At 39.2% G+C, this 27,668-nt stretch overlaps 4 protein-coding genes across 4 annotated transcripts; 2 read left to right on the top strand and 2 right to left on the bottom strand.

The window, feature by feature from the left end:
• The first annotated feature begins 9,223 nt into the window (after positions 1 to 9,223).
• LOC133830465 (homeobox-leucine zipper protein HAT5-like) lies at positions 9,224 to 11,069 on the top strand. Its single transcript, XM_062260443.1, has 3 exons — positions 9,224 to 9,738; positions 9,951 to 10,348; positions 10,440 to 11,069. Exons 1-3 carry the CDS (start codon positions 9,588 to 9,590, stop codon positions 10,908 to 10,910), a joined length of 1,020 nt encoding a protein of 339 aa, XP_062116427.1. The 5' UTR covers positions 9,224 to 9,587; the 3' UTR covers positions 10,911 to 11,069.
• A 3,422-nt stretch (positions 11,070 to 14,491) lies between these two features.
• Positions 14,492 to 17,213, top strand: LOC133828981 (uncharacterized). The gene is made up of 3 exons (XM_062258985.1): positions 14,492 to 16,063; positions 16,151 to 16,714; positions 16,807 to 17,213. The coding sequence occupies exons 2-3, from the start codon at positions 16,421 to 16,423 to the stop codon at positions 16,840 to 16,842; spliced, it is 330 nt and encodes a 109-aa protein (XP_062114969.1). The 5' UTR covers positions 14,492 to 16,063; positions 16,151 to 16,420; the 3' UTR covers positions 16,843 to 17,213.
• Positions 17,214 to 19,299: 2,086 nt separating this feature from the next.
• Positions 19,300 to 20,850, bottom strand: LOC133832212 (uncharacterized). Its single transcript, XM_062262586.1, has 2 exons — positions 20,665 to 20,850; positions 19,300 to 19,782 (listed from the first exon to the last, which is right to left on the bottom strand). Exons 1-2 carry the CDS (start codon positions 20,848 to 20,850, stop codon positions 19,300 to 19,302), a joined length of 669 nt encoding a protein of 222 aa, XP_062118570.1.
• A 2,533-nt stretch (positions 20,851 to 23,383) lies between these two features.
• Positions 23,384 to 24,736, bottom strand: LOC133832211 (uncharacterized). Its single transcript, XM_062262585.1, has one exon. It carries the CDS (start codon positions 24,734 to 24,736, stop codon positions 23,384 to 23,386), a length of 1,353 nt encoding a protein of 450 aa, XP_062118569.1.
• Positions 24,737 to 27,668: the final 2,932 nt, after the last annotated feature.

Here is a 27,668-nt window from a genome sequence, read left to right as displayed (position 1 = left end):
TATTTTTTCAAAATTACTTAAAATAAACAATAAAGTTTACTTAAAATTTAATTATTATTTTTTATAATTAATGTTAATTTTCCTAAGTTTAACAAAATTTGGGCAGCATAACAACTATATTTTAAACTATCCCTAAATTTTATAAAACCTGCAAACTACATAAAAAAATATATAGAATATTCCTAGAGCAATATATAGAATATTCCCAGACCATGCACAACATAAACCAAGATTAATAACATATATCAAATCTTTTTTATTTCAATAACATCAAAACAATTTATTTAGTAAATATTTATAAATAAATAATATTTAATTTAAAAAAAATAAAGTATAATACAAATATACAATATAATATAATATAATAATCTAATCTATTTTTTTAATGTACATATAAAACATTTTAATAAAAAAATACATACTCTAATCTATTTTTTTAATTTTACAAAAATAATTTTTTAATAAATACTAAAAAGATATATTATAAAAATAACATAAAAATAGTAAATAAAAAAATATATATTACAGTGGATTGGCAACAGTTCGATCAGCAACAGCTCGGGGTCAATAATGGCTCGGTAGAGGCTCGGGGTCGGCATCGGCAATGCTCGGAGACTCCACAGAAATAAAAAAAATTAAAAGAAATTCAATACATAACAAAAACTAAAAAATAAAATACAAAAGTAAAATAAACTTACCTTAGCCCAGGGGATTAGAGGAGGAGGAGGGGGCAAGGGCTCGAGTTGGTTGGCGGTGGAGGCTCGGGGGTGGGCTGGCGGTGGAGGCTTGGGGTTAGCGATGGAGGCTCGGGGATGGTGTTGGAGGGTCGGGGATGGCGATGGAGGCTTGGGGATGGTGGTGGAAATTGAAGAAAGGGAGAGAAAGAGAGTTAGAAGAATGGGGAAGAAGGCTCGGCGGCTGTGTAATATTCTATGACTTTTGCCGGCGCAACAAAAAAGTCGACAGTGTAATCCAAAACGACGTCGTTTAAATAACTGAGGCTTTTCCCGACGCAGTGTAGACTTTTGTCGATGCAACGAAACATACCGACAAAAGCCTACCTACCAACCTTATTTAAAACGTGCACGGACAGTAATATAATACGTTGACTTTTGCTAGCACGTTAGGTGAAATGCGCCGGCAAAAGTACCTAACAAAGGCCTCTTTCAAAGTCCAAAAATTGCGCCGGCAAAAATGACCTATGTCGGCGCAAATTAATGTCAGAAAAAGATTATGTTTTTGCTAGCATCTTTCGCAAATTGCACCAGTAAAAGTGGAATTGCACCGGTAAAATCCTACTTTCTTGGAGTGACATATACAAACATCCTAATATGAGATTGAGACACTTTTTCACCATTTATAAAATATAATATGGTACAAACTTTGAAAAGGAGATTTAAATGTATGACACATCAATATATACATATTTTGTGTTCTCAACAATACTTATATACTACATGAACTTGTGTTGTCTTCCAATAATTTACATTTAATAATAATAATAATAATAATAATAATAATATTTTATCAATTATTATATGTAGAGGAACCGATTGGCTTCACGCTAATAATAAATATCTTTCAATTTTCTCCAAAGATTACTGTTTATATTATGTATGGTCTTATAATTAAATAATAGGGTAGAATTTAACTATAGATAACAACAAATGCAGCTTCATTAATTCGATCTAAGGTGAATATTCTCACCTCACATTGCATAGCATATATAAGTATTTTATTATTAGTAGTAGAAGATGAAGTTTTCACATCAACAAATAACACTTATTAGTACTATTGGTACACCTTTATGCAATCAAATTAAAATGATGATTGAAATAATCCCATTTTTTCCTACTTATAATTATTATATTAAATAAGGGTATTTATTGTGCGGTTTGATGCTTTTATGTACTATTTAGAGCACCAAAGAAAAATCAAAACCAAATTGCACTTATCTTTGTGAGTCCAAGATTTTCCGCTCAAATAATAGTTCCTATAGACAGAATTGATAAATTTGTTATTAGACTTTGAAATCTTTTCCTATTTTTTCCCCATTTACTCTTACTATATATATATATATATATGTATATAAACGACCATAGGTATCTTATTAGAATATTGAATATTTTTCTAGTGCAATTTTAGAATATATTTATTTTATCAATATAAGACTTTTATTTATTTAAAATTGATTTATTACAAGAACTATACCATTTTACTACTCCCTTCTTTGTTTGACTATTATTTTATACATCTCTAGTTTAGTTTACAGCAAAACACTATTTTGTATTTGATAAATTATAAAAATATATTGAAAATACTAATTGGTCCTTATGTTTTAACTAAATACCAAATTCTATTAACCAAGACACTAGCATTAGCTAAATTCTGTTAGTGTTTGTTTGAGTTGGTTGTTGTACTTGTTCGGTTGTCTTTGTTAAAGTTGTTAGAGTTTGTTATTCAGTTTACTTTGTAGCTTAACTCTTCTATAATTATGCACTGTATAAATGAAATAACACCTCTGTATTTGTTGAGGTTTTTCTTAATTCAATCTTGTGAAGCTTTTCTAAAGCTTCCTCATAGATTCATCTCTCTGTTTTTCTCTCTCTAAAAACATCTTCATGGTATCAAAGCTTGCTGGCTAGCGTCCATGGCAAACTCCTCAAACGATCCTCAATCTGAATTCGATGTTAATAATGCTCCTACAATGACGACATCTGCTCCGACAACGATGTCCTCTATTTTTCCAAATCAATTGTGGAATCCATTCTCGAGTTCGTTAAGCTCTTCTTTAACGATTAAGCTTGATCGAGTGAACTTCTTGGTTTGGAAGTCTCAAGTTGTTCCTACTGTAATTGGACATGATCTTGATGATCTTTTATTCAGTAGCAACAAACCTCCTCAATTCTTGATCAATGGTGATTCGAATCCAGTGTTCAGTCAATGGAAGTGCAAAGATCAATTGTTACTGTTCTGGTTACGATCGTCAATGACAGAAGCTGTTCTTGCCTCTCTTGCTTCGCATACCACTTCTTTTTCTCTGTGGAAAGCTCTTAAACAGAGATTCTCAAGCCAATCCAAGGCTCGTCTACTACAACTCAAAGGTCAACTGTGTAATATTCAGAAAGGTAATCTCACCATTTCTGATTATGTTGACAAAGTGAAATCCCTTTCTGATAATTTGGCTATTGCTGGCTATGTTGTAAATGATGAGGACCTTGAGCTTCAATTACTCAATGGTCTTGGACCAAAGTATGACTCAGTTGTTTCGGGCATCACATTTAGCAGTGAATCTAAATCTCTTGAAGAGATTCAAGCCTTGTTGATGGCTCATGAGTGTCGACTTGAGCGACATCCCAATGTTGCTGATCTGTCATCCAAGATGGCTGCAAATCTGACCATTGTCTCTTCAAGAAACAACAACCCAGGACCATACAAATATCCCTTCAATCGAGGACCAACATCTGATTCTTCATCAAGATTTGGTGCTAAACCTTCCAATCGTTCATTTCCTCCAAGTGGATCAGGACCCTTGTGCCAAGTTTGTCTTAAATTGGGTTACACTGCTGCCATTTGCCACTACCGGTTTGACAAGAATTTTGTCACCCCCAAAGCTTCTTCCACACAGCCTCGTGCTTATCTATCTGAATCAGAGTTTGACCATGATCCTCAAGCATACACATCATCTATAGTTCCTGATTTTGGAGATGATTTCATGTGGTATTCTGATACTGGGGCTACCAACCATGTAGCTTATGGCATGGAACATTTGGAGAATGCTACTCCTTACACTAATTCAGAAACACTAGCAGTAGGGAATGGTCAGAAGTTGCTCATCTCTCACATTGGTCATGCTCTTCTTCCCTCTTTCTCTCATCATCCCTTGAAATCAAATTATGTTTTAATTGTTCCTGCTATAACTAAAAATCTGGTCAGTGTATCTAAACTAACCCAAAATAATGATGTTTTTCTTGAGTTTCACAAATCTTGTTATTTTGTTAAGGACAAGAAATTTTGGAGTGTCTTGCTTAAAGGGAAAGTTAAAAATGGTCTATACATGCTTGGAGATGACTCTCACTCAAATTCATCTTCTAGTCTGCAATGTCACCTAGCCACTTCCTCGAAGTCTCTTTCTGGATCTATTCAATCATCTGATATTTTGTCATCCTCTTTTGCCCAGTCTTGTACTCAATGTAAAATGTCAAATGATTGTAATAAAATTTCAAATAATAAAAACACTTTTTCTGGTTATTCCTATGATCCACAAGTATTTTCAGCTTCTATTTCCAATGATGTTAATGTGTGGCATTGCAAACTTGGTCATCCCTCATCTAGAATTTTAAGTAAAATACTGTCAAAAATTCCTAATTCAGGCTCCATTAAGAACTTAAAATTCTGTGAAGCATGTAAAAAAGGCAAAAGCCACAAACTTCCTTTTCCTTATCTCTGAATCGTGCAAATCAGCCTCTAGAGCTGGTGCACACTGATCTGTGGGGGCCTTCTTTCACTCCTTCCAAAGATGGATTTCGATACTATGTTCACTTTATTGATGAATTCAGTCGATTCACTTGGATTTTTCCATTGACACAAAAATCTCAAGCCTTTGAGGTGTTTGTTAGATTCAAAGCTCTTGCTGAAAAACAATTTGGCTTACCTATTAAGAGTGTTCAAGCTGATGGGGGAGGTGAGTATAAAATTTTTGGCAAGCTTTTACAAGATCAAGGGATTCACTTTCAACATCCTTGTCCTTATTCCCATGAGAAAAATGGTCGGGCAGAACGGAAGCACATACATATTATTGAGATGGGTTTGACTTTGCTTGCTCAATCTGGTTTAGACATGTCTTATTGGTGGCATGCCTTTCAGTATGCTGTCTATTCTATATATAGACTTCCTACTCCTGTTCTTAATGATTTGAGTCCTTATGAGTGTCTCTTTCATCAAGCACCTGATTACATATTTCTCAAGCCCTTTGGGTGCATATGCTATCCTCATTTGAGGCCCTACAACACTCATAAATTGAGCTTCAGGTCTGAACCTTGTCTTTTCTTGGGATACTCTCCTCAACACAAAGGTATCTATGTGAGAATAAAGCTGGAAGGATTTTTATTGCTCGAAATGTGGTCTTTAATGAAACTCAATTCTCAGTTCACTCCACTTCTACTGAGACTCAGGTACCGCAATCCTCCTCAAGTTTTTTTCCTACAGCTCAATTCTCAACTAATTTCTCTTGCCCTGCTTCTAATACTACTCCTGCTGGTGTTACCAATGTTGCAACTCCTGCTAGTGTTCCCAATGTTGTAACTCCTGCTGTTATTCCTGCTGCTGGTCAATCTGGTGTTGCTTCTCCTACTGGTGTTGATGCCTCTATTCCTGTTCTTGTCGAGGGCCCTGTTGTTAATTCTTCTGTTGAAGCAGTTGGTGTTGATTCTCATGATAATGCCTCTCCTGTTCGCCCTGAGCCTTTATCTGCACAAACTGCCGCACCAGATTCCACCACAACCAGAACTCATAAAATGGTCACTAGATCTCAGCATGTTATTTACAAGCCAAAGGCTTATCTAGCTACTCAACACCCCTGGCCTGAATCTCTGCTACCCACTGAGCCAACTAGTGCTTGTGCTGCCTTAAAAGATTCTAAATGGTTTGCTTCCATGCAAGCCGAATTTGATGCTCTTATTCAACAAAAGACTGGACTCTGGTTCCTTATGATCCATGTATGCATCTTATTGGCAATAAATGGGTACATCACATCAAACTTAATGCAGATAGTAGTCTAGATAAATACAAGTCCCGACTTGTAGCTAAAGGGTATCTTCAGAAGCTTGGTATTGATTATGACGAGACTTTCAGTCCTGTAGTTAAACCAACTATAGTTCGTACTGTTTTAACTCTTGCAGTATCTTCCAAAGCAACTCGATGTCAGTAATGCTTTTCTTAATGGAACTCTCAATGAAGTAGTGTACATGCAACATCCTCCTGGCTTTGTTGATCCATCTAAACCAAGCTATGTCTGCAAGTTACACAAGGCATTATATGGACTGAAGCAAGCACCTCGTGCTTGGAATGACAAACTCAAAACCACCTTACTTCAATGGGGTTTCATTGCTGCCAAGTCTGATAATTCTCTGTTCATCTATGGTTCAGGTCAGAATCTGGTTCTCCTTCTTGTGTATGTCGATGACATTCTAGTTACTGGTCCTAATCACGCTTTTATCCATAAGCTGATCAATGATCTTAACTCTACTTTCTCCCTTAAAGACCTTGGTCCTCGGCACTATTTCCTTGGGGTTGAGGTTCATAGGTCTCACACAGGTATGTACTTGTCTCAAACGAAGTAGATTACGGATCAGCTTGTCAAACTTCATCTCGAAGGAGCACAGCTAGTCCTAGTCCCACTAGCTCTGCTCATAAGCTGTCTCTTGTCGAAGGTGCACCATTTACTGATGTCACTCTCTATCGCAGTACTTTAGGAGCCTTACAATATTTAACCTTGACTCGACCCGATGTTGCGTTTATTGTTAACAAGTTGAGTCAATTTGTGCAAGCTTCCACAGTCACACATTGGGAGGCTTGCAAGAGATTGCTGAGGTACTTAAAAGGGATTATTTCTGAGGGTCTTCTCATCAAACCAGCAGCTCTGATGGAGCTACATGGTTATTCAGATGCTGATTGGGCTAGCTGCCCTGATGATGTCACTCAACTGGTGGATATGCTATGTTTCTCGGAGGGAATTTGATCTCCTGGTCTGCCAAGAAACAGCAGGTTGTGGCTCACTCAAGCACTCAAAGTGAATTTCGTGCCCTTGCCAATGTAGCAGCTGAAATCAAGTGGATTGTCTCTCTGCTCAGTGAGCTGCAGATGACTCTCTCTCAAGCTTCTGTTCTATGGGTTGATAATCAAGGGGTCTCTGCTCTTGCTGCCAATTTGGTCTTCCATGCTAGAAGCAAACATATCGAAATTGATTTGCATTTTGTCCGCGACCAAATCCTTGCTCAGGCACTTTCGGTTCGCTATGTCCCTTCTGTTGACCAAGTTGTTGACATTCTTACTAAGGCTCTGCCTACTGATCATTTTGAGTATCTAAAATTCAAACTCCATGTGGTGTCCACCCCATTTCGTTTGAGGGGGGATATTAACCAAGACACTAGAATTAGTTAAATTTTGTTAGTGTTTGTTTGAGTTGGTTGTTGTACTTGTTCGGTTGTCTTTGTTAAAGTTGTTAGAGTTTGTTATTCAGTTTACTTTGTAGCTTAACTCTTTTGTAATTCTGCACTATATAAATGAAATAACACCTCTATATTTGTTGAGATTTTTCTCAATTCAATCTTGTGAAGCTTTTCTAAAGCTTCCTCATAGATTCATCTCTCTGTTTTTCTCTCTCTGAAAACATCTTCATATTCAACTCTCTATTTTTTAAAATTCTAATGATAACATTGTTTTATAAAATCTACCAAAATTCATACTTAACTTGATTTTGGTCATATAAAAAAAATGACATTTTCATTCTTATTTTATTATAAAAAAAATTATATGACACTTTTTTATAAAATTTATTATTTACTATTATTTTTTAAATTTCAAATTTAAAATAAATGATAAATTAATTAAATTATATTAATTTTTAATAAAATATGAATTATTATAATTAATAAAATTTTAGTGATTCATAAACTGTTATTGATTTGTTTTTAAATCTCATATGACACTTTTTATAAAATTTATTTATTATTACTATTTTATTTTTTGTTTTAGAAATAAAAATAAATTATATTATATTAATTGTAATAAAATAAATGTAAAAGAGTTTTATTTAAAAGTGTGGCACTTTTTATATAATTTGTTTGTTTAGTAATACTATTTTACTTTTAGTTTCAAAATTTAAAAAATAATTAAATTGTATTAACTATAATAAAATAATGGTATGAATGTCTTATTTTAAAAAAAAATTGACAAAATAATAAAGTCCATGATTAACTTTGGTATATTCTATCAAACAATAGGTTATCATTAGAATATTTGATAACAGAGGATCAAATCTTGCATTTAGTTGAAACCCATACGACTAAAACTATATTTTCCCTACAATATATTTGTCGAATACAAATTTGGTAAAATTTATTTTTAAGGTAACCAAAGTATTTTTATTTTAATTACATAATATATTAAAAAAATTAAAATTTAATATTAATTTTCTAAAAATTAAAATCCAAGTATAAAAAAAAGATTCATGAAATAATTCTTCATTTTAAAAATTAATAAGTTTGCTTCTTTTTGCTTTTAGTTTTTTATTAATTTAAATAATAATATTTTTTAAGTTTAGGTTTTTAACAATTTAACTTAGTTAATTAATTTTTAAAATTTGATTTTAATTGTTATAAACTGATATTAATTTATATATATTATATGCTATGTACTTAAAATAATAATATTTTGATAATAGTAAATAAAAATTAAGTAAATTTATATTTAATTTTGTTTTTTTATATTGTTTTGTCAAGATATAATATAACATTCTAATTAATTAAAAAAGAAGGATGTAAACCGAAACTGAACCAAACAGATAGTAAAATTACACCATCCTTTTATCATACAATTTTTATTGCTTTATTCACGAGATTACTCACTTATTAATCTCTTTTAAGTTTCGTTGCTCTAAGAATATAATTTCTTTTATTTCTTAAAGTTTTGTTGAAAATATTTAATTAAATAAATCACTATGTTTTCTAAAATATTAGCAAATAAGTATATAAAATTACAATATGCTATAACACATGTGAATATATATTTATTTTTTTCTTCACAAAATTTCAATTTCTTCTAAGGTTGAAAAGGAGATGTTGATGTTCTCAAACTTCATATTCAGTTTTTATTGGGGTAAACATTAGTGTTGGATAATCTTTGAGTCCTAATCTCGTGTTTTCGTCAGCTAATTAAAGTTATAAGTTACTCGATCATAATATAACTTGCTAATTGTGACTTGTGAGACACGTGTTTTTAAGAGGGATCAAGATGGTTCGAAAAACCACAGTAGGAAGTTAAATCATATAATTTAAAAATGACATCATTACTGGGTTGAATTGTGATTAGTCAGTTTTTACGGTTTGTTTGATTTATTTATTTTATTAAAATTAAAAAAAAAAATAGTACAAGGGCATGAAAGTAACTTGAGAATCACCTCCTCTACCAGCTTATTACTATAATAATCTCCATCCAAGTCGTCTTTCCCGAGAGAAAAATCACAGAGTCTCTTTTCTCTCTCTCTGTTTATCTTTTTCTCAGTTCTCAAAAACACAGTCCCACTTCGTCTTCTTCATACCCCATCTTCTGAAGCTCTCTAAAAATATACCCTTTTGGTTTCTCCTTCTTCTGAGTGATGGGTACGAGCTGCCGTTGTTCTCACACTTCTCACATCACTGAAATCATCATAACCAGCTTCTTTCGCCACAAGCTATAGAATCAACCTCAAACCAACCCAAGAAAGCCTTACATGGCTGTTTAAGCAACAAAAGGAAACAAAAATACAATATATTTTAATTCTTAAAGAACAAACAAAGAAGTGAAGTTAATTTGTGAGTTGAACAAATATGGCGGGTGGGAGAGTTTATGGAGGCAGTACTGGATCTTCGAGTCTTAGTGTGTTGCTTCAGAATCAAAGGGGTTCCTCTGCTTCTGAGCCTCTTGATTCTCTTTTCCTCTCTGGGTCTTGTAATTCCTCGTCTTCTCCATCTTTTTTAGGTAAAATTTTCTCTTTGTCTTCTGATTCTCCTTGTCTTTCATGGGTTCTTGCAGTTTTTTTTTTGGTTTGTTTTCTTATATCATATTACTCTGTTATGTTTCTGTTGTTGGTCTTTTAAAAGAAGTTCCCAACTTGTACAATTAGCTATAAAGAACACGTCTTCACAAAAACTATAACCAAGTTCACCACCTTTTCATATGGTTTACTTCAGGTTCAAGATCCATGATGAGTTTTGAAGATGTAAATGGTGGAAATGGATCGAACAAGTCTTTTTTCCGGTCATTTGGTTCTGATGAAATCGGGATTGATGATGACTTCGATGAGTATTTTCATCAACCCGGAAAGAAAAGGAGGCTCTCAGTGGACCAAGTCCAGTTTCTGGAGAAAAGTTTCGAGGTTGAAAACAAGCTCGAACCAGAAAGAAAAGTCCAGCTTGCTAAGGACCTCGGCTTGCAGCCTAGGCAGGTGGCCATATGGTTTCAGAACCGTCGAGCCAGGTGGAAGACAAAGCAGATGGAGAAAGATTACGATGTTTTACAAGCAAGCTATAATAGCCTCAAGGCTGATTATGAAAGCCTCCGCAAGGAGACTGATAAGCTAAAAGCTGAGGTAATTTCAGAACCCTTTCGGCAGTTGAATCTAGTTCTTAAGTTCAAAACTTATCATAACTCTTGTAAAATCTCCTGTTTTTTTATATCAGGTTCTTGTTCTGTCGGATGAGTTGCTCAAAAGAGAGAAAGAGAAAGAGAGTAGTAACTCAGAAGTGTGTGATAATTCTAACAAATTGTGTGATCAAGAGCCAGTGGAGAAGCCAATAGCAGAATCAGCCTCAGAAGGTGAGATATCAAAAGCTTCAACAGTGGTGTGTCAACTGGAAGATATTAGCTCGGTCAGGAGTGATATATTCGATTCAGATAGCCCACGTTTCACTGATGGGGTTCGCTCAAATCCACTTATGGAGCCTGGGGATACCTCATATGTGTTTGAGGCTGACCAGTCTGACCTTTCCCAGGATGAAGAGGATAATCACTTGATCAACAGGACCTTCCTGCCTTCTTCTTCATACATCTTCCCAAAGTTGGAAGATGTTGATTACTCTGACCCGCCTGAAACTTCATGCAATTTTGGATACCCTGTTGAGGAACCTGCCTTTTGGACATGGTCTTACTAAGCTTTTGTTTTTTCTTTCGTTCTTCTGTTCTTCTAGTCTTTTGGTACATATCTGTCTTGTCTTTTCAATTTCTGGGGTTTATGTCTTGTTTAAAAAACCATGTTAATAGCTATATATTCCTACCAATAAAATGTCATCAATGGCAAACTGGTCTTAATATGTTTGTGAGTTATGGCTTGCATATTCAAAGATGATGGTTTTACCCCCATTCTGTAATTTTTTATTATTATTTACTATTGCTCTGTTGTTGGTTGCCAATGCAATTATATAAGAATGTCACTATTTCCTTCCACTTCAATAATAAATGAGGAAAAAAGTTTACTACTTTAAGTTGGTGAATCAAGTATTGTGATGGCTACCTTATGTTTCTTTCTCAAATAATAACCACATGCAATGAGCACTAACTACTAAGCAGCTGCTTCTGTGTGCCTGCCAGTGCCATCATTCATCAACTTTGGCTCAAGATTTGCAACAACAAAATTAAAGTTGACTTTAGAGTTGTAGAGAAAGTTTAAAAAACTTGCTAAGCTCCCTCCTAGTGGAGATTGTTGAAGAATTTAAGCAAATTATGCTTTCTTTTATTTTATATTTGTGGGGGTCACTTTTTTTTTTAATACTGTTCCAAAAGAGAAAGATTTATGTAGTTGCCCCCCTCTAAACATGCATACACAGGGCCATCACCATTTTCTAACTCATATTTTTTCCTCTCTTTAGGACTAAAAGTGGAAGCTTTAAAAACTTTACAAAGAGAGCCCTCCATAAAAATGAAGCATTCTTAGCCTTTGAGATTCAAAGAATGTTGACAAGCATTTTTATTTTTATTTTATTTCATTTTTTTTGGGAGGGGGCCAACAAATTTGTGTGTGTAAAGAATCACATCAAGGGACATTTAGTCCCACCCTAGAGACATAGCAGAATTATGACCTTGAAATGATGCTGATATTTTCCTGCTTATCTTTGCTTGAGGACTTCAATCTTTAGCCAAAATACCATGTTGGAGAAGTGAACTCGAATTTCATATTGTAGATAGATAGATCTGCGAGTTTATCATCATTATTTTTTATATATACCATTTATTTTTTACTGAAAAGGATTCTTTTGCCTAGTGGAATAATTATGAAAGTGATTCTCAGCAAAAGGTCTGCATTTTTAAATTCTTTACAAAATGGGTTTTATTTTTATTTTTCCAAAAAATTATTATATTTGAAATTAATATTGCAATCCTTGCTAATAAAAATGAGAGATTTGTCCATATCCATATAATAACTTTATCATTTTCCAAATTCAATTCCTCAATTGGTGAGAGGAAAAAACACTCATTTGGGCAACTTCATACAAGAAAGAAAAATAGCAAATGAAAAATGCTAAAGTTTTGTGTGTATTTTCTATAAACCAACTTTTGGAGGTATTTGAATTTCAAGTATTTTAATAGTCTCAAAATGGTTTGCTTCCATTTCTTTCCTATGTATTTGATTAAAATGGTATCATGTGTGACTACTCATCAAATTTTATACAAAAGCATCTCTTAAATTCTTCTTATTTCTCTTTCACGCATGCCACAACCTCGTTTTTATTCAATGAGATGGACAAAGTGTGAACACTAGTTAGAAAATTATTAAAAAAAAATTCTCACAAAATACTGATTACAGAGTAACCACTAATAAAGTACATATTTAATCTCATAAATACTTTTTCAAATATATTCAAAATCAAACTAGTGATTTGTCACACTTCTACTTACAAAAGGTAAACTACTACCTTAGTTGAGAATTAATACATCGTGGTCAATTTTCTAAACAAATACACAATTGAAAAATGATAATTTGACTAATATTAGTACTAATTAATCACCACTATTAGGATTATCAGTATTTCTTTCTTTTCTCTTAGGGACTTTTCTAGTTTGTTTACCTGTATTCTGTTATTTTCCTTTTCTATTGTAATTTCCTTTTATGTTTATTCTAGTTAGTTAAGTTAATTTAGGTTAGTCTTCTTGTTCTGTTTTGTTTCCTTACTACTCGGACTGAGTATTATATATACTCATCTACCTCTTGTATTGTTGAGGCAACAATTTGTCTTTCTATATCTGGAGATGCAATCCAACAATAGACGACACTTTGTCACTATTCTGGTGATGAAGCTTGCCTTTGACTCGTCGGGATCACCTGCAAGAAAGACACTCCGATGCTTAAGTCAGTCGAAAGTTCGATCCCTTTACTCTTCTATGAATCTTATATTTATAGGACAAAATATGTAAAGTGGTTAGTTAGTTCAAGCAAACCCTGGAATGGTGGGAAGAAATAACTGAATTTCCCTCAAAAAATACTGTTTTTGAATGTCTCGTTCAGGGGTCAGAGGCGCGGACCGCCTCTGACCCATAGCTTCTGCCTTCGGAGTTTCTGCATACCAAAACGAGCCGTTTTGAATGTTCGATAAATGAGGAAAGGATTTTCGGGCCGAACATTTTGGGCCCAACAGATGCCCCCTGGCCCAAGCTTCGAATAGGCGAGGCATGCTAATCTATTCGAATCTTGGGCCGACTCTTCAATGCCAAAAATTTCGCCTAAAGTCGTCATTCTCCGCAGATCGAGGCAATTCGTAGGTACATGATCATTTGATCGCCTGACAAGCTACACTTAATGCAAACATAGTTACCGAGTGAAGCGTTTGGTTCAGAATTTTACCTCTCATTTAAATAGTTTTATTTCAAAATAATCTTCATTCAAATTTCCAAACTTTATTCTAACTTTCAGAAAAAAGCTCTGAGGAAGAAACCCTAAAGATACCCCTTTGTTCAATCCTACGACAATCATCTCATCCTGCATAATCATGTCTTCTCGTTGATCTCTCGAGCCTGTGGATCGTGAAGGATACAAGAATGCGTATGAACGCATACGCAAATCGTTCGACATTCCTGACAATGTCACTGTGAGGATGCTTTCGGATACTGAGCTTCGGGAATGGCGATTCAAGGACGTAGTCAAGCCCACCGAAATCGTCATGAGTCTGAGACATATCGAATGGCTCCGCTTCCCTCTTCCTGCTCTGCTGGTTCAGATAATTTCAAACTCTGGAGCTCACATTTCTCAATTTCTCCCAAATGCTATTCAATCAATAGTCGGAGCTCAGATGATAGGGAGCCTCAGGAATGTCAACATTCAGTCAGACTACATTTACGCGTGCTTTACCAAGTCCACGAACAACACGATAGAGGGAAAACCTTGGAAAACCTTCTACCTTTCTCCCAAAAAGGATCGGACAATCTTTACCAATTTCAATAGCTCCCATCGAAATTGGGACAAATGCTTCTTTGCTGTTGGAGGAGCGTGGTATCCTGAATTCCTGCCTCAAGAAAATTTTCCTTTGGCTAGGGTGTTTATAAAAGGTGAGTTACATTTTTCATTCTGTTCCTTATTGGTTTTAATGTGAATTAATCATATCTGGATGATTATCTGTTAGTTTAACTCTGTGTATTACTGTTTTGCTTCTTTGTATCAGATTTTTCTTGGCCTTAGGTTAACATGAGTCCTGAACGGCAGAGCATGCTGACAGAGAAGGGGCTTCTGCATGAGTCTAAGGAGAATGCCATTAGTATCAGGGGTGTGCTGAACCCCTACTGTATGCAAATTATGACTCGGCTTTGCTTTGTGGATCGAGTCGATCCTGGCGCCATGCGAGTTAGATCGCAGAAGGGTGACATGACCCTTAGCAAAATTACAGCAGCATGTGCGAAGGAGCTGAGAACTTTTATGAAGAAATCTCCTCCTACTACTTCAACTTTGTCACTGTCGAAGACCGAGTGTGAAATGGCGTGTTCTGAGACCTACGCCGCATGTGCCAAACGTCAAGGGGTCCCAGAAGGTAAAAAGAAAGAGGGTTCTGGTCTAGCTTCTGCTGCAGAATCATCCCCTGATAAGTCCAGCTTATCGCGCAGATCTTCCCGTATTCAAGGGTGATTGTCCACGCCTTCTGACGCTCTCCAGATTCAGCCTCTTCAACAAGTGCCTTTGCCTACAGACGCCTTAGGAAAAAGAAAGGAGTGTGAGTAATCCTCTGGTGAAGATTCGGACGATGGGAAGTGCATTTTGTCCAAGCTTCGGATCCCAAAGGGTTCTGTCTCCACTGTTCAAGGATCTCCCCTTGCAATCCCCAAACTTACCCCAGGAAAGTTACCAAAAGGCCAGGCTCTAACGTTGTGCAAGAAGCCACGAGGATCTGCTCCCGCTGGATCTTTACCCGGGGCGTCTTCTACCTCACATGTAATTGGGTCTTCCTTGGAGGCAAGCTCAGAAGGGGTGGCTCATGCAACGGGCGTTTCTTCTTCTCCGTCTAAATCATCAGAAGTGGTGACTGGAGATGGAGTGCAGGGTGGCTTACCAGTTGAGGCGAAGACTCCTGTCATTTGTATGAAGTCGTCAGAGGCATTACCCTCTGCTTCTGATTTGGTTGAAGGGTCTGACACTGGCCGTAAGCGTGGCTCAGAGGGGAGACGTCCTTCTTCTGCCTCTCGTAAGAACAGGCTTCTGGAGGATGCTTTCAGAGGGGGTTTTGAGTCTACGAACACCCCTCCTCTGTCGGTTGAGCCAAGTATGACCGCCGTTTCTGAAACTACCCCTAGATGTCAGGAATCAGGGGCTGCCGAAGTAACAGGTGTTGACACTCTCAATGTTGACGTTTCCTTATTACCACCTGTTGCTTCTGAGTCTCATCCAGGAGATGTCATTGTTGTGTCTCCGAAGGGTACTAGTACTTTTGAGTCTCCTAGTGCTTTCTTGGAGCAGCTAACGTCTTCTGCCGTGTAGACGCCGATGTACCTTCCAAGTGATTTGGGTGAAGATGATAGCTTACTTGTACGCCCTTCCAAGATGTATTCTTCTGGAGTGGGAACAATTGCGCTGGCGTCTGATAGTGTTATGGTGTCGACGTTAGCAGAAGGTGGGAAGCCGGCTGCCCCCATTGCTTCTGCAACTGCATTAGTAGGGGGAGAAGCAAATGACAGAGTAGGAGTAGTTTCAGAATATGGTCCTTCTGCGTCTACGGAAGTGATGGAGGAAATGCTACGTATAAGCAGACCCTATCTACCTACATAAGCAATTGGATCATTGAGTGGGCAAGGTGATTTGCTGCAGCAAGTATCAGACCACATTTGGATGGTAAGTTGGTTAAAAAATTATGCCCTTTTTATATCTCATGATATGTGTATAATGTTATTTTTAATGAGCCTAATTGATGTGTCACAGAGCTATGTATGCGCTTCTGCTGTAAGGCGAGAATATGCGGCGGCTATACAGAATGGCTCTAAATTGGCGGAGTAGATGGTGAAGTTAGAAGAGGAGCGGGCGGGGAGAATGATGGCTGAAGCAAATCGGGATGTGCTTGTGGAAGCCATCAAGAAGTTAGAGGCAGAGATGGCAGAGGCTAAAAAGAAGGTGACCACCACAGAGGAGAAGCTGGTAGGCACTGTCGGACTCGAAGTAGAGTGAGACAAACTGAAAGCTGACTTGGTGGGTATGACCAATAAGTGGATGGAGAAAAATCAAGTCTGCGTACAGCATGAAGCCCGCCTGGAGAAGCTTAGCAGTATGATGAATGACCTTGAGGAGGATATAGTGTCGTTGCAGACTGATATAGAGATCCTAGAAAAAGAGAAAAAAGAACTGCAGAGAAAGTCAAATGAGCTTGAGGCTAACGCGGCGGATGCCAAGAAGCAGAAGCTGGAGACTGAACTTCATTTAGGGAAGAAGTTGAAGGAAGCAGAAGAGGCGGTGATCGGAGCCAAGAAGCAGTTGGAGGAGATGGCTGAGGTATGCGACTCTTCTTTAGTTATTAATGTATTGGAAAATTAATGTGTCCATAAGGCATGAGTGTTGACTCCATAATGTTCTTACTTTTGTAGAGGGTAGCAGAGGCGGCGATTGAAGCCACAAGGTAGCGCATCCGAGATCGTGAGATCACTGAACGCAAACTTTGTGAGGGTGGCTGAGGTAGATACTGCGAAGTATCTTGATCTAGCATTATGCAATAAGAAGCAGACCCCAGAGGAGAAATGGGCAAAACTCGAGATGTATTGTAAAAGCGTCGATGTGAAAATAGGAGAGTATGATGTCGACGAGTATTTGAATGAACTCGGGGATCTGCAGATTTCCTATCCGGCTTGTCATCTTGAGAAGTTGAAGTTGAGGGGCGACGCGCTGGGGTCGATGTATAATGCCAACTGGGAAGCTGTTGAAGATGGTGTTGTCAATGAGGCTTCTGAATAGAAGGCAGTAGAATCCGTGCCAGTTGCAGAGGCCAAGCCAGATGGTGAAAGAGGTGCCGTAGAATGAACGACACACTATCTTTTTGTTAAATTCTGTTATGTTTTGCTTTGTATTAATTTTTGTATATGCATTCTTTGGTCTTTTTTGGCCGCTAGTATGTAGACAATTGTAATAGAGCAAATTATCAATACAAGTTGAGCTTTGTTTCATGTTTGTTGTCTTGGTGAGTTATTGGATGTGTTCGTTTCCATTTAGAACTTAATTGAAGGCGTGATGACAGGTGAGAGTCATATGGTTTATTCGGATCAGAAGCTTCATAGACCCTTCAGGCCATTGCGTGCGAGATACAGTGAAAGATCATACAGATGGTGGGAGAGAATGCCCAGTTAAGTGTTATGTGAACGATCCGTCTTAGTGTTTTGGTGATGGGTTGGAGCTGACAACATTGTTGTTGCAGGTGAGCACCGTGAGTGGATGAAGGTTCCCTTTTTGAGGAGAATCTTTGATAACCCACAGTGGCTTTACTCAACGTGGGCAATGGAGGAACTTATCAGAAGTGGCATCCCGTACTACATATCGTGTGAACGCTATGGGTTAGGCCGTCCGAAGCTAGAGAGTGCGATGACAGAGTATGTGCGTCGTATTGAATGGGACTAAACATGGGCAAGAGAATATTTGTATATAGAGAATAGATCAATTATGGAATCAGAAATTAATATTGTCGTTAATGTAACATAATTTATAAATAACAACTTCTGATTTATTGCCATTTTTTATTACACGTGGCCTTCTGATTATGCGAAGTACAAATATTCATTTTTTGTTTGTTAAAAAAGGAATTGAGCAAATATGTGTGCCCACGCTTAGCATCTGTCAAGTTAAGTTATAGTGATACGAGTATTGTACTTCTGCGACGTCGTCATTATTGTTGAGTGGTAGACTTTCTTACGCTTAGGGAGTTGTGTAGAGGTCTGATTGGAGCGGGTTTGGCCTCTGGTGTGTATGAAAGAGTGCGGCTGATACTTTCCCACATGGCCAGAGGGGTTAAGGTGATTCAGGCCGAATGCGGGGAACAAAGCGTAGAATTGGGCGTCGAGGCAGAGGCAAAGTGGTTAAGATTACGAGGCAGATATCTTTCCAATGCACCCATACCGTGTAGTATAGTGATGGTTTGTTTGGGCTATCTTTGTATTCTGTCAGAGCACCCATTGTGTAGGATATGGGTGCGACTGCGGGAAAAGTTCCTCCCAGCCTTGGATTGCCAAACCAGTTAGTGTGTACTGGTGACGAATCCGAAGTGTGACAGCTGATGGTTCTGCTGTAATAGTCAGGGCAGAGTAAACAGCAGGAGGTGCTCCTCTTATTCAGGTAAGAGGGTAGGGTATGCAGTGCACCATCGTTGGATGGACAGATTGGCATAGTCAGGGCAGATTAGACTGCGAAATGGCTGGCCGTAGCTCCTTGTAAGCTTAGTCAAGTCAGATTAGAATGCGACACAATATCTATTGAAATGGCAGAGGTAGTAGGATCGTGTACGCAGATTGTGTGTAGTGGCCTTGCTGCCATGATCCGCTGAGATTCAGCCTGGTGCCAATGTGCGGGGTGAGATGCAGCACCTCACCGTGCATTATTATTGTTCTTTGCTTGTTGGAATGCTTATTTTTTGTTGTAGGTGTGGGTAACGTATGTATTGAGACCAAAGACATACGGTGTATTGCTATGGGAGGTTGATAACTGCAAGCATTCAGATAGTTATTTATTTATAGCCATTGTGGTAGGTGGTTTTTGAGTGCACATGAATTATGTTGTTTTTAACAAGGGTAGGTGGGGATATATTTGAGAGGACCTTTCGAGTGAAATGTTAATTGCCACGTGTCTGTCTTAGTGTGATATCATGGACAATAATGCCAAGAAATTGAATGTACAAGAGAAATTTAAAATAATGTGAAAAAATGGAAAGTTGTTGTATTACTTTTGAATTGCACAGTACAACTATTAACAATAATATTGTTTCAAAGACATTGAATTCCAATTACGGGGTACGATTTTCCCATTACGTACATTCTTTAGGGTGTAAGACCCTCTGCCTAGTACTTTTATGATTTCAAAAGGCCCTTCCCAATTAGGTTCTAGCTTCTTCTTATTGCCTGTGACCTTGCGCAGAACCCAATCACCTTCTCGAAATGTGCGTGAGTGGACTCTTTTGTTGTAGTAGCGTTCTGCAGCCTTTGATAATTTTCTAGTCGTAATTGTGCTACCGTACGTACTTCTTCCAAAAGGTCTAGGTTGTGCAGTAGTTGAATGTTGTTTGTTGTTTGATCAAATGCGATCTCTGTTCGAAGTGTAGGTAGGCCCACTTCTGTTGGGATAATAGCCTCTGTTCCATATACCATGGCGTAGGGAGATTCTCCCGTAGAGGATCTTTTTGTTGTCCTATTTTCCCATAACACTTTTGGTAGTTCTTCTGCCCATGCTCCTTTTTTATCTTCTAGGTTCTTCTTAATGTTGGCAAAGATAAATTTGTTGGAAGCTTCTGCTTGACCGTTGCCTTGTGGGTAAGTGACAGAGGCAAAGCTCAGCTTGATCTTGTATGTGTCACATAGTTCTTCTACCTTCGCATTTTGGAACGGGGTTCCATTTTACACGACTATCTCCCACGGTATCCCAAATTGACATATGATATGCTTCCAAATGAAGGTCATGGTGTCTACTTTGCTGACTGTGATGTATGCTTCTGCCACAACCCATTTTGTGAAATAATCAGTGGCTACCAGAGCATCCCGTCTTCCTCCAGCAGCCTTAGGTAGTTAGCCCACCACATCCATATGCCATTTTGCGAAAGGCCAAGGTGCAACGATGGAGTGTAAAGTTTGAGTAGGTTGATGGATGGTGGGTGCAAATCGTTGGCACTTGTCACATTTTTTGGCATAGTCACGTGCTTCTGTCATCATGTATGGCCAGTAATACCCTACTGTAAGTGCCTTATGTGCCAGACTCTGTCCCCCTGTTTGATTTCCGCATGTCCCCTCATGTATCTCTTCTAGCAATTTTTTAGCTTCTGATGGATGCAAACACCGTAGGTAAGGGCCGTTGAAGGACTTGCGGTATAGCGTTCCATGGATTATGGAATAACGTTGTGCCCAAAGGCGCAGAAGCTTTGCGTCGTTTGGATTAGGTGGGAGTTCAAAGGTGGAAAAGTATCGAATGATTGGATCCATCCAGCACTCAGGTTCTGATGAGGTTGAGTAGACTTCCAGGTCTTTGCTTGACCGACTTATAGATATGGAGGATCGGCGTGTGCAACCCCCTGCAGAGGCTAATTTGGCAAGGGCATCGACCTTCTGATTTTGTTCCCTAGGTACTTGTATAAGTTCGAACTGGTGAAAATGTGATCGCAAGGCACTTACCTTCTATAGAAGGCTAGCCAAATGGGGTGCTTTAGTATCGAAATTCCCAGCCACTTGTTCTGTCATAAGCTGTGAGTCTCCTCTTACATTCAGACGCTGGATGCCCATGTCTCGTGCTAGTTCTAAACCATAGATCAGAGCCTCATATTCCGCTTCATTATTCGTCATGGATTGCTCTAAACGAATGGCTTCCTCGATTTTAAGGCCTGAGGGAGCCTCTAACACGATGCCAATACCAGCCCCTTGGGAATTAGATGCCCCATCAGTATGCATCGTCCACACCCATTAATCTTCTGATTCTACTAATTCTGGCAGGAAGCCTGGGGTGAATGATTGAATTTCGACCAGGAAGTCAGCAAGTACCTGTCCTTTTTTTTATTTTCGTGGCGAGAACTGAATATCATACGTCCCTAGCTCAATTGCCCATTTAGATAACCTTCCAGAGAGATCGGGTTTACTCAATACTTGCTTTAGTGGATAGTCTGTATACACAATGATGGTGTGGCTTTCAAAATATTGTTGTAACTTCTTCTTTGCTGTGAGGAGTGCGAGTGCCAATTTTTCCATCATACTGTAACGAGTTTCAGCATCCAGGAGCATCTTCCTGCAGTAGAACACTGGCCGCTGACGATTAGCTTCTTATCAGAAGAGAACGGAACTCACAGCGAATTGTGAGGCAGACAGATACAAGAATAAATCTTCATTGGCTATGGGGGAGCTCAATATAGGAGAGGAGCTCAAATAAGCTTTCAATTCTTCCAATGCTTTTCTTTGTTCTGGTCCCCAGGTGGTGTTGGTGGATTTCTTTATGCACTGCAAGAAAGGTTGGCAACGGTCAGACATGCGTGATATGAACCGACTTAATGCTACTACTTTGCCCGTCAGAGCTTGTATGTCTCGGATGGTTCGGGATTCTTTGATTTCTGAGAGGGACGCAATCTTGGTTGGGTTTACCTCGATGCCCCTCTGAGTGACGACGTATCCCAAAAATTGTCCAGAGGATACCCCAAAGATGCATTTAGAGGGATTTAACTTCATTTTATAAGTGTCAAGAATGTCGAAGCACTCGATCAAATCGTCTATATGCGAAGAGCTTTGTTTAGATTTGATGACCATGTCATCGATATAAACCTCCATGTTTCTCCCAAGCAATGATGAAAATAGCTTGTGCATCAGCCTTCGGTACGTCACGCCTGCATTCTTTAGACCGAAGGGCATAACTTTGTAGCAATATAAACCACCTTCTGTTATGAAAGTCGTGTGAATTTGATCTTCTGATTTCATGGGGATCTGATTGTATCCAGAGTAAGCGTCGAGGAAGCTCATTCTTTCATACCCTGTCGTGGCGTCTATCATCTGATCAATTTTCGGCAGAGGGTAGCTATCTTTGGGACATGCTTTGTTTAGGTTCGTGTAGTCTATGCATACTCTCTTTTTCCATTCTTCTTTGGGACCACGATGGGGTTGGCAAGCCAACTGGGATATAAGCTTTCTTCGATTGCCCCTGTGTTGAGGAGCCGTTGCACTTCCTCTTGTATGACTTGATTTACTTCGGGAGCGAACCTCCTTTGCTTCTGCTTGACACGTGGGAAGCTATTTGAAATATTTAGGCTGTGATTCATGATGGAGGGGTCTATTCCGGGTATGTCGTGCGAAGACCAGGCGAAAGTTCCCATTCTAGCTTTGAGAAATTGTATGAGGGTCTGTCTTTCTTCTTCAGAGAGCTTGGTACTTACTAGCACTATCTTAGATGGGTCATCGTCATCTAGACATATTTGTTCCAAGGTATCAAGTGTAACTAGGGGTTTTTCTTGATCTTCCTCGAGATCGATCCCTTTGAGGCATGCTGGTAGGTCCTGCTGTAATTGCTATTTGTCAGAGGAGTTGTTATGGGAGGCAGTGCCAGAACTATTTATTTCTTTCAAGGTAAGAAAGAACTTTTTGGCCTACTTCTGGTAGCCCTTGATGTCGACGGTGTAGCGCCCATTGGGTGATAGACACCGCATCACCTGATGCAAAGTTGAGACTACCCCCTGCATCCTGTGGATCCAATTTCTCCCCATGATGGCGTTGTAGCTTATGGTGGAATCTATAATGAGAAATTCTACTGGCAGGGTGCGTTCTGCGGCCACCACAGGCAATCGAACAACGCCTTTCAGATATACGCTTTGGTTGTTGAATCCCAGAATGGGTGTGGTGGAGGACCGGATCTGGCTCTCCTCTAGCCCCATTTTTTGGAAGGCTTCCTAGAAGAGGATGTCGACTCCACTACCCCCGTCGATTAGAACTCTGCCCAGTTGGCAATGGTCAACCTGTAGTGAAATGATGAGTGGATCATCATGGGGTAGGTGTAGGCCCTTCAAGTCATCATCAGTGAAGGTGATTACAGAGGCTGGATAACTTTTGTCCTCTAAAGTGCAAGATTGACCGTGTGGCCTAATGATTTGTATCGCTTCACTCGTTCTTCCATCATCTTATGGATTTTGGTGATATGCTCTTGGTTCTGAGTGAGTTCCACGATCCCGTGGATCATAGGGACTTGCTTAAGAGGCTCCTGAGTGCTATCAGAGGCTATGTGCACGGGATCTGATGCTTGTGGTGCTGGGGCAGAAGCGGGATTATGCCGCGAGGTGCCAGGTCTGCCTGCCTCCTTGATGTATTGGGTAAGCCTCCCACTCCTCATGAGGGCTTGGATCTGATTGTTCAGGTTATGGCATTCAGCGATTGTATGACCATGATCTTTATGGAAGAGGCAGTACCTGCTTTTATCCCTCCTGTCAGAAGGAGTGGTAATTTTATAGGGCTCTCACCAGATAGGTCTTTCTTTATTTTCTTCATAAATGACTTCTTGCGGGACGGTGTATTCGAAGGAAGGGTATCGTGGTGATTGTCGGTCCTGTCTTGGCCTTTTTCCTTCCTTCGCGTGATCTGTTTGGTTCCGCTTCCTCTTGTCATCTCTAGCAGGTGGCGGAGGGTTATTTGTTGGTGGAGTAGAGATGAGTGCAGACTTCTTCTGCGCACGTTCTCGAAATTCCAAGACCCTAAAGACGCCCTCGACTCGGGTTTGCACTTTTGCCATGTTGTAGGGTGGCGTCATGGTGAGATTCTCATGTAAAAGAGATCCCACCTGCAAGCTTTTGACGAAGAGATTGGCTGCGGTAATTGGATCGACGTCGTGGATTTGATGTACGAGGTCAATGAAACGCTGCAAATATGATTTCGGATGTTCGTTTTCCCCTTGCTCAATCCGATAGAGGTCAGCCATTGTTCTTGGTGCCTCTCGGGTCGCACTATATTGTTGTAAAAAGGTCCGTCGGAGGTCACTAAAACTGTTGAGGGATCCGGGCTTTAACTGTCGGAACCACAACAAAGCTGGCCCGGAAAAAGTCGTTGAAAAGACCTTGCATTGAATAGCTTCGTTGTTAGCTTCTAATGCCATTTTCTGTTGAAATTGGAATAAATGGTTTAGCAGATCTCCCTTTCCATTAAATGCAGGCAGGGAAGGGATGATGAAGTCCCGGGGCTTAGGCTCATTCTGAATCCACTCTGAGAAAGGAGATTTCTCAGTGGTTCTTGACACTAGATCAAAATGCTCGGTGGCGTAAACGGATTGCCCGTCTGAGAACTTCTGCATCATCTCTCTCATCATATCTTCTTTCCAACTGTCTAAGAACCGGATCGAGGGAGCACATTCTTCAGTTGGTGTATCGTGCATGGCTTGACGTGTGGTTTGTTTAAGCCAGACTTCGGTTGTTGGCTGAGCGGATCCGATGGGGTCTGCTTCTGTCTGCATATGTGTGTCAGAGAGTGGGGCTCGTCGTTCTTCGGCCCCGGAGGGTGGCAGGAGACCTTGGGATCTTTCACTACCGAGGTTCGTGTTTTGCTGAGGGGAACTGACCCGGTCGATTGGAACTTCGGGTCTACCAGAGTCGAGATTGTTGTTGGCTTGGGTATTGCGTGTGGTGTCAGCGGATCTGTGCAGCTCAGCAATCTCAGCTTCGAGCCTAGCCTGAGCTTCGGTCAATGTCTTGATTGCTTCGTCGGACCGCTGCTGGCTCGCTTCCAGCAGGCGACACATCCTGTCGATCTGGTCGCCCACGTCCGCCGGAGGGACGCTCTGTGCGATTGGACCCGAAACTCCATTGCCTTTTGGTGGCATGATTCCTGGGTTTGTAGAGGATCTTGGACGCAAAAAGAGAGTTCTTGATTTCTTGATTCAACGACATGGCTAAGGCCGAAATGTTTTTCGCTTCCCACAGACGGCGCCAATTGTTGAGGCAACAATTTGTCTTTCTATATCTGGAGATGCAATCTAACGATAGACGACGCTTTGTCACTATTCCGGTGATGAAGCTTGCCTTTGACTCGTCGGGATCACCTGCAAGAAAGACACTCCGATGCTTAACTCAGTCCAAAGTTCAATCCCTTTACTCTTCTATGAATCTTATATTTATAGGACAAAATATGTAAAGCGGTTAGTTAGTTCAAGCAAACCCTGGAATGGTGGGAAGAAATAACCGAATTTCCCTCCAAAAATACTGTTTTTGAATGTCTCGTTCAGGGGTCAGAGGCGCGGACCGCCTCTGACCCATAGCTTCTGCCTTCGGAGTTTCTGCATACCAAAACGAGCCGTTTTGAATGTTCAATAAATGAGGAAAGGATTTTCGAGCTGAACATTTTGGGCCCAACATGTATCAATTCAGTTCAGTAAATTAGAATTTCATTTTTCTTCATTCCTGTCGTATTCTCTTCTCCGACAACGTGGTGTTCTCTTCCTTCCTCTGTCTCCGCTGTTCTTCGCTCTTAAGGATTGGCTTCTTCGACGAGAACAATCTACCCACCTCTTTCCTGCTTCTTGTTCCTTACTTTTCCGACAAAGCAGAGACCATCTTCTCTAGCTCCGGTGACATCACTTTCTTCAAATCCCTGTTATATATACACAGTAGGTGGTTGGCATACTAAAAGACAGAAGATAAAAGGATAGAAATCCTAGGAATTCTACTAAATACTGGAAAACAAAGAGATAATAATAAAGAAAAGAGAACTGAAAAATATTCTAATTAAAGACAATAAATAACTTTCTCTCAAGCTGGGTTGTATATATTATACAAACCAAGCTTGGAATTCAATTCATCAAAGCTGACCCTCGGTAGAGCTTTGGTGAGAATATCAGCAATTTGAAGTATTGTTGGAACATAGTTTAGTTGCACTATTCCAATGTTGACCTTCTCTAAGATGAAGTGACGATCAATCTCGATGTATTTTGTTCTGTCATGATGCATAGGTTTTTTAGCTATGCTAATAGCTGCTCGACTATCACTAAACATCTTGACTATGTCCTTTGTCTCAATCTTAAGCTCTCTTAATAGTCTTTGAAGCCAAATTCCTTCACATATTCCAAGTGCAAGAGCACGATATTCTGATTCTGCACTACTTCGAGAGACAACAACTTGCTTTTTGCTTCTCCAAGTAACGAGATTCCCCCAGATGTATGAATAGTAACTAGTGGTTAACCTCCTCTTAGTTAACTCTCCTGCCCAACTAGCATCTGTGTATATCTCAACCTCACAGGATTCAGATCTTTTGAAGAGCAAACCATGTCTAGGAGTCATCTTCAAATATCTTAAAATTCTGTTTACTGCTTCCAAATGATCCTCGCTTGGATTATTCATGTGCCGGCTCACTATACTGACTAAGTAGGTAATATCCGGTCTTGTGTGTGATAGGTAGATTAGTTTGCCTACAAGTCTCTGATATCTTCCCTTGTCAACTGGATTACTTTCTTCATTTTTGTTTAGCCTTTTGTTATGATTCATGGGCGTGTCAGCAAGCTTACACCCAAGAAAACCAGTCTCGCTTAACAAGTCTAAGATGTACTTTCTTTGGGATATGACAATTCCAGTCTTAGACCGAGCCACCTCCATTCGAAGAAAATATCTGAGAGTCCCAAGATCCTTGATTTCAAACTCTGTTGCAAGCATCTTTTTGAGTTTTAGAATTCCTCTGAATCATCACCAGTCAAGATGATATCGTCTACATATACTATGAGAATAGCAATCTTGCCTCTAGAATTGGATTTAACAAACAGTGTATGATCAGCTTGACACTGATGGTATCCATTTGTAATCACAGTTTTGGCAAACTTATCAAACCAAGCACGAGGGGATTATTTCAAGCCATATAAGGATTTTTTTAACTTACAAACCAACCTGTTGTTTGAACTATTTTCCAAGCCTGGTGGTATAGTTATGTAGACTTCTTCTTCAAGGTTCCCATTCAAGAATGCATTTTTAATATCAAGTTGGTATAAGGGCCAATCTTGATTCACTGCAAGAGAAAGGAGAACTCGAACAGTATTGAGTTTGGCCACAGGTGCAAAAGTTTCCTGGTAGTCTATCCCATAGGACTGCGTGAAACCCTTTTCTACAAGTCTGGCTTTGAATCTGTCGACATTTCCATCTACTTTGTATTTGACCGTGAATATTCACTTGCAGCCTGCAAGATTTTTTCCCTGAGGTAATGTTGTAAGGGTCCATGTGTCATTACTTTCTAGAGCTCAAATTTCTTCCTCAACCGTTTGTTTCCATGTTGGAACCTTTAGAGCCTCTTGGATAGAGTTAGGAATCTTCACACTATCAATATTGGATACAAAAGCCCTGTAAGATGGTAACAACTTCCCATAAGCAACATATCTTTTGATAGGATGCTCAGTGCACTTTCGGACACCTTTCCTAAGTGCAATTGGTTGATTTGAGTCATCAACTAATGGCATAAGAGAATCATGAGATAAGGAATCCATACCATTGTGTTCATCAGATGCAGGAAGACTTGGTTCTAGTGCTTGACAGTCACGGGGCTGCACATTGTCCTTTACATGCGCGGTTGGTCTTTTCCTTCTGGTATAGACACGAAGTTCATGATTATTAGTGTCAAGTTGAGGTAGAGTAGGGACAATTGGGGTTGTTTCATTTGCATGGATGGTTTCAATGGTTGAGTTTGATTTCTCAAGAGGAGTTGGTTGAGTGGAAGTGTTTGGGGCTGTTGAAGGTGGAACGACTGAAGGAAAAATGGCCTAAGTGTCTTGGAGAAGA

The sequence above is a fragment of the Humulus lupulus genome, chromosome 4 (assembly GCF_963169125.1).
Source record: "Humulus lupulus chromosome 4, drHumLupu1.1, whole genome shotgun sequence".
In the NCBI taxonomy this organism is placed as follows: Eukaryota; Viridiplantae; Streptophyta; class Magnoliopsida; order Rosales; family Cannabaceae; genus Humulus; species Humulus lupulus.
Note: the sequence above shows the minus strand (reverse complement) of the source record. Positions and strands in the feature narration are given on the sequence as shown.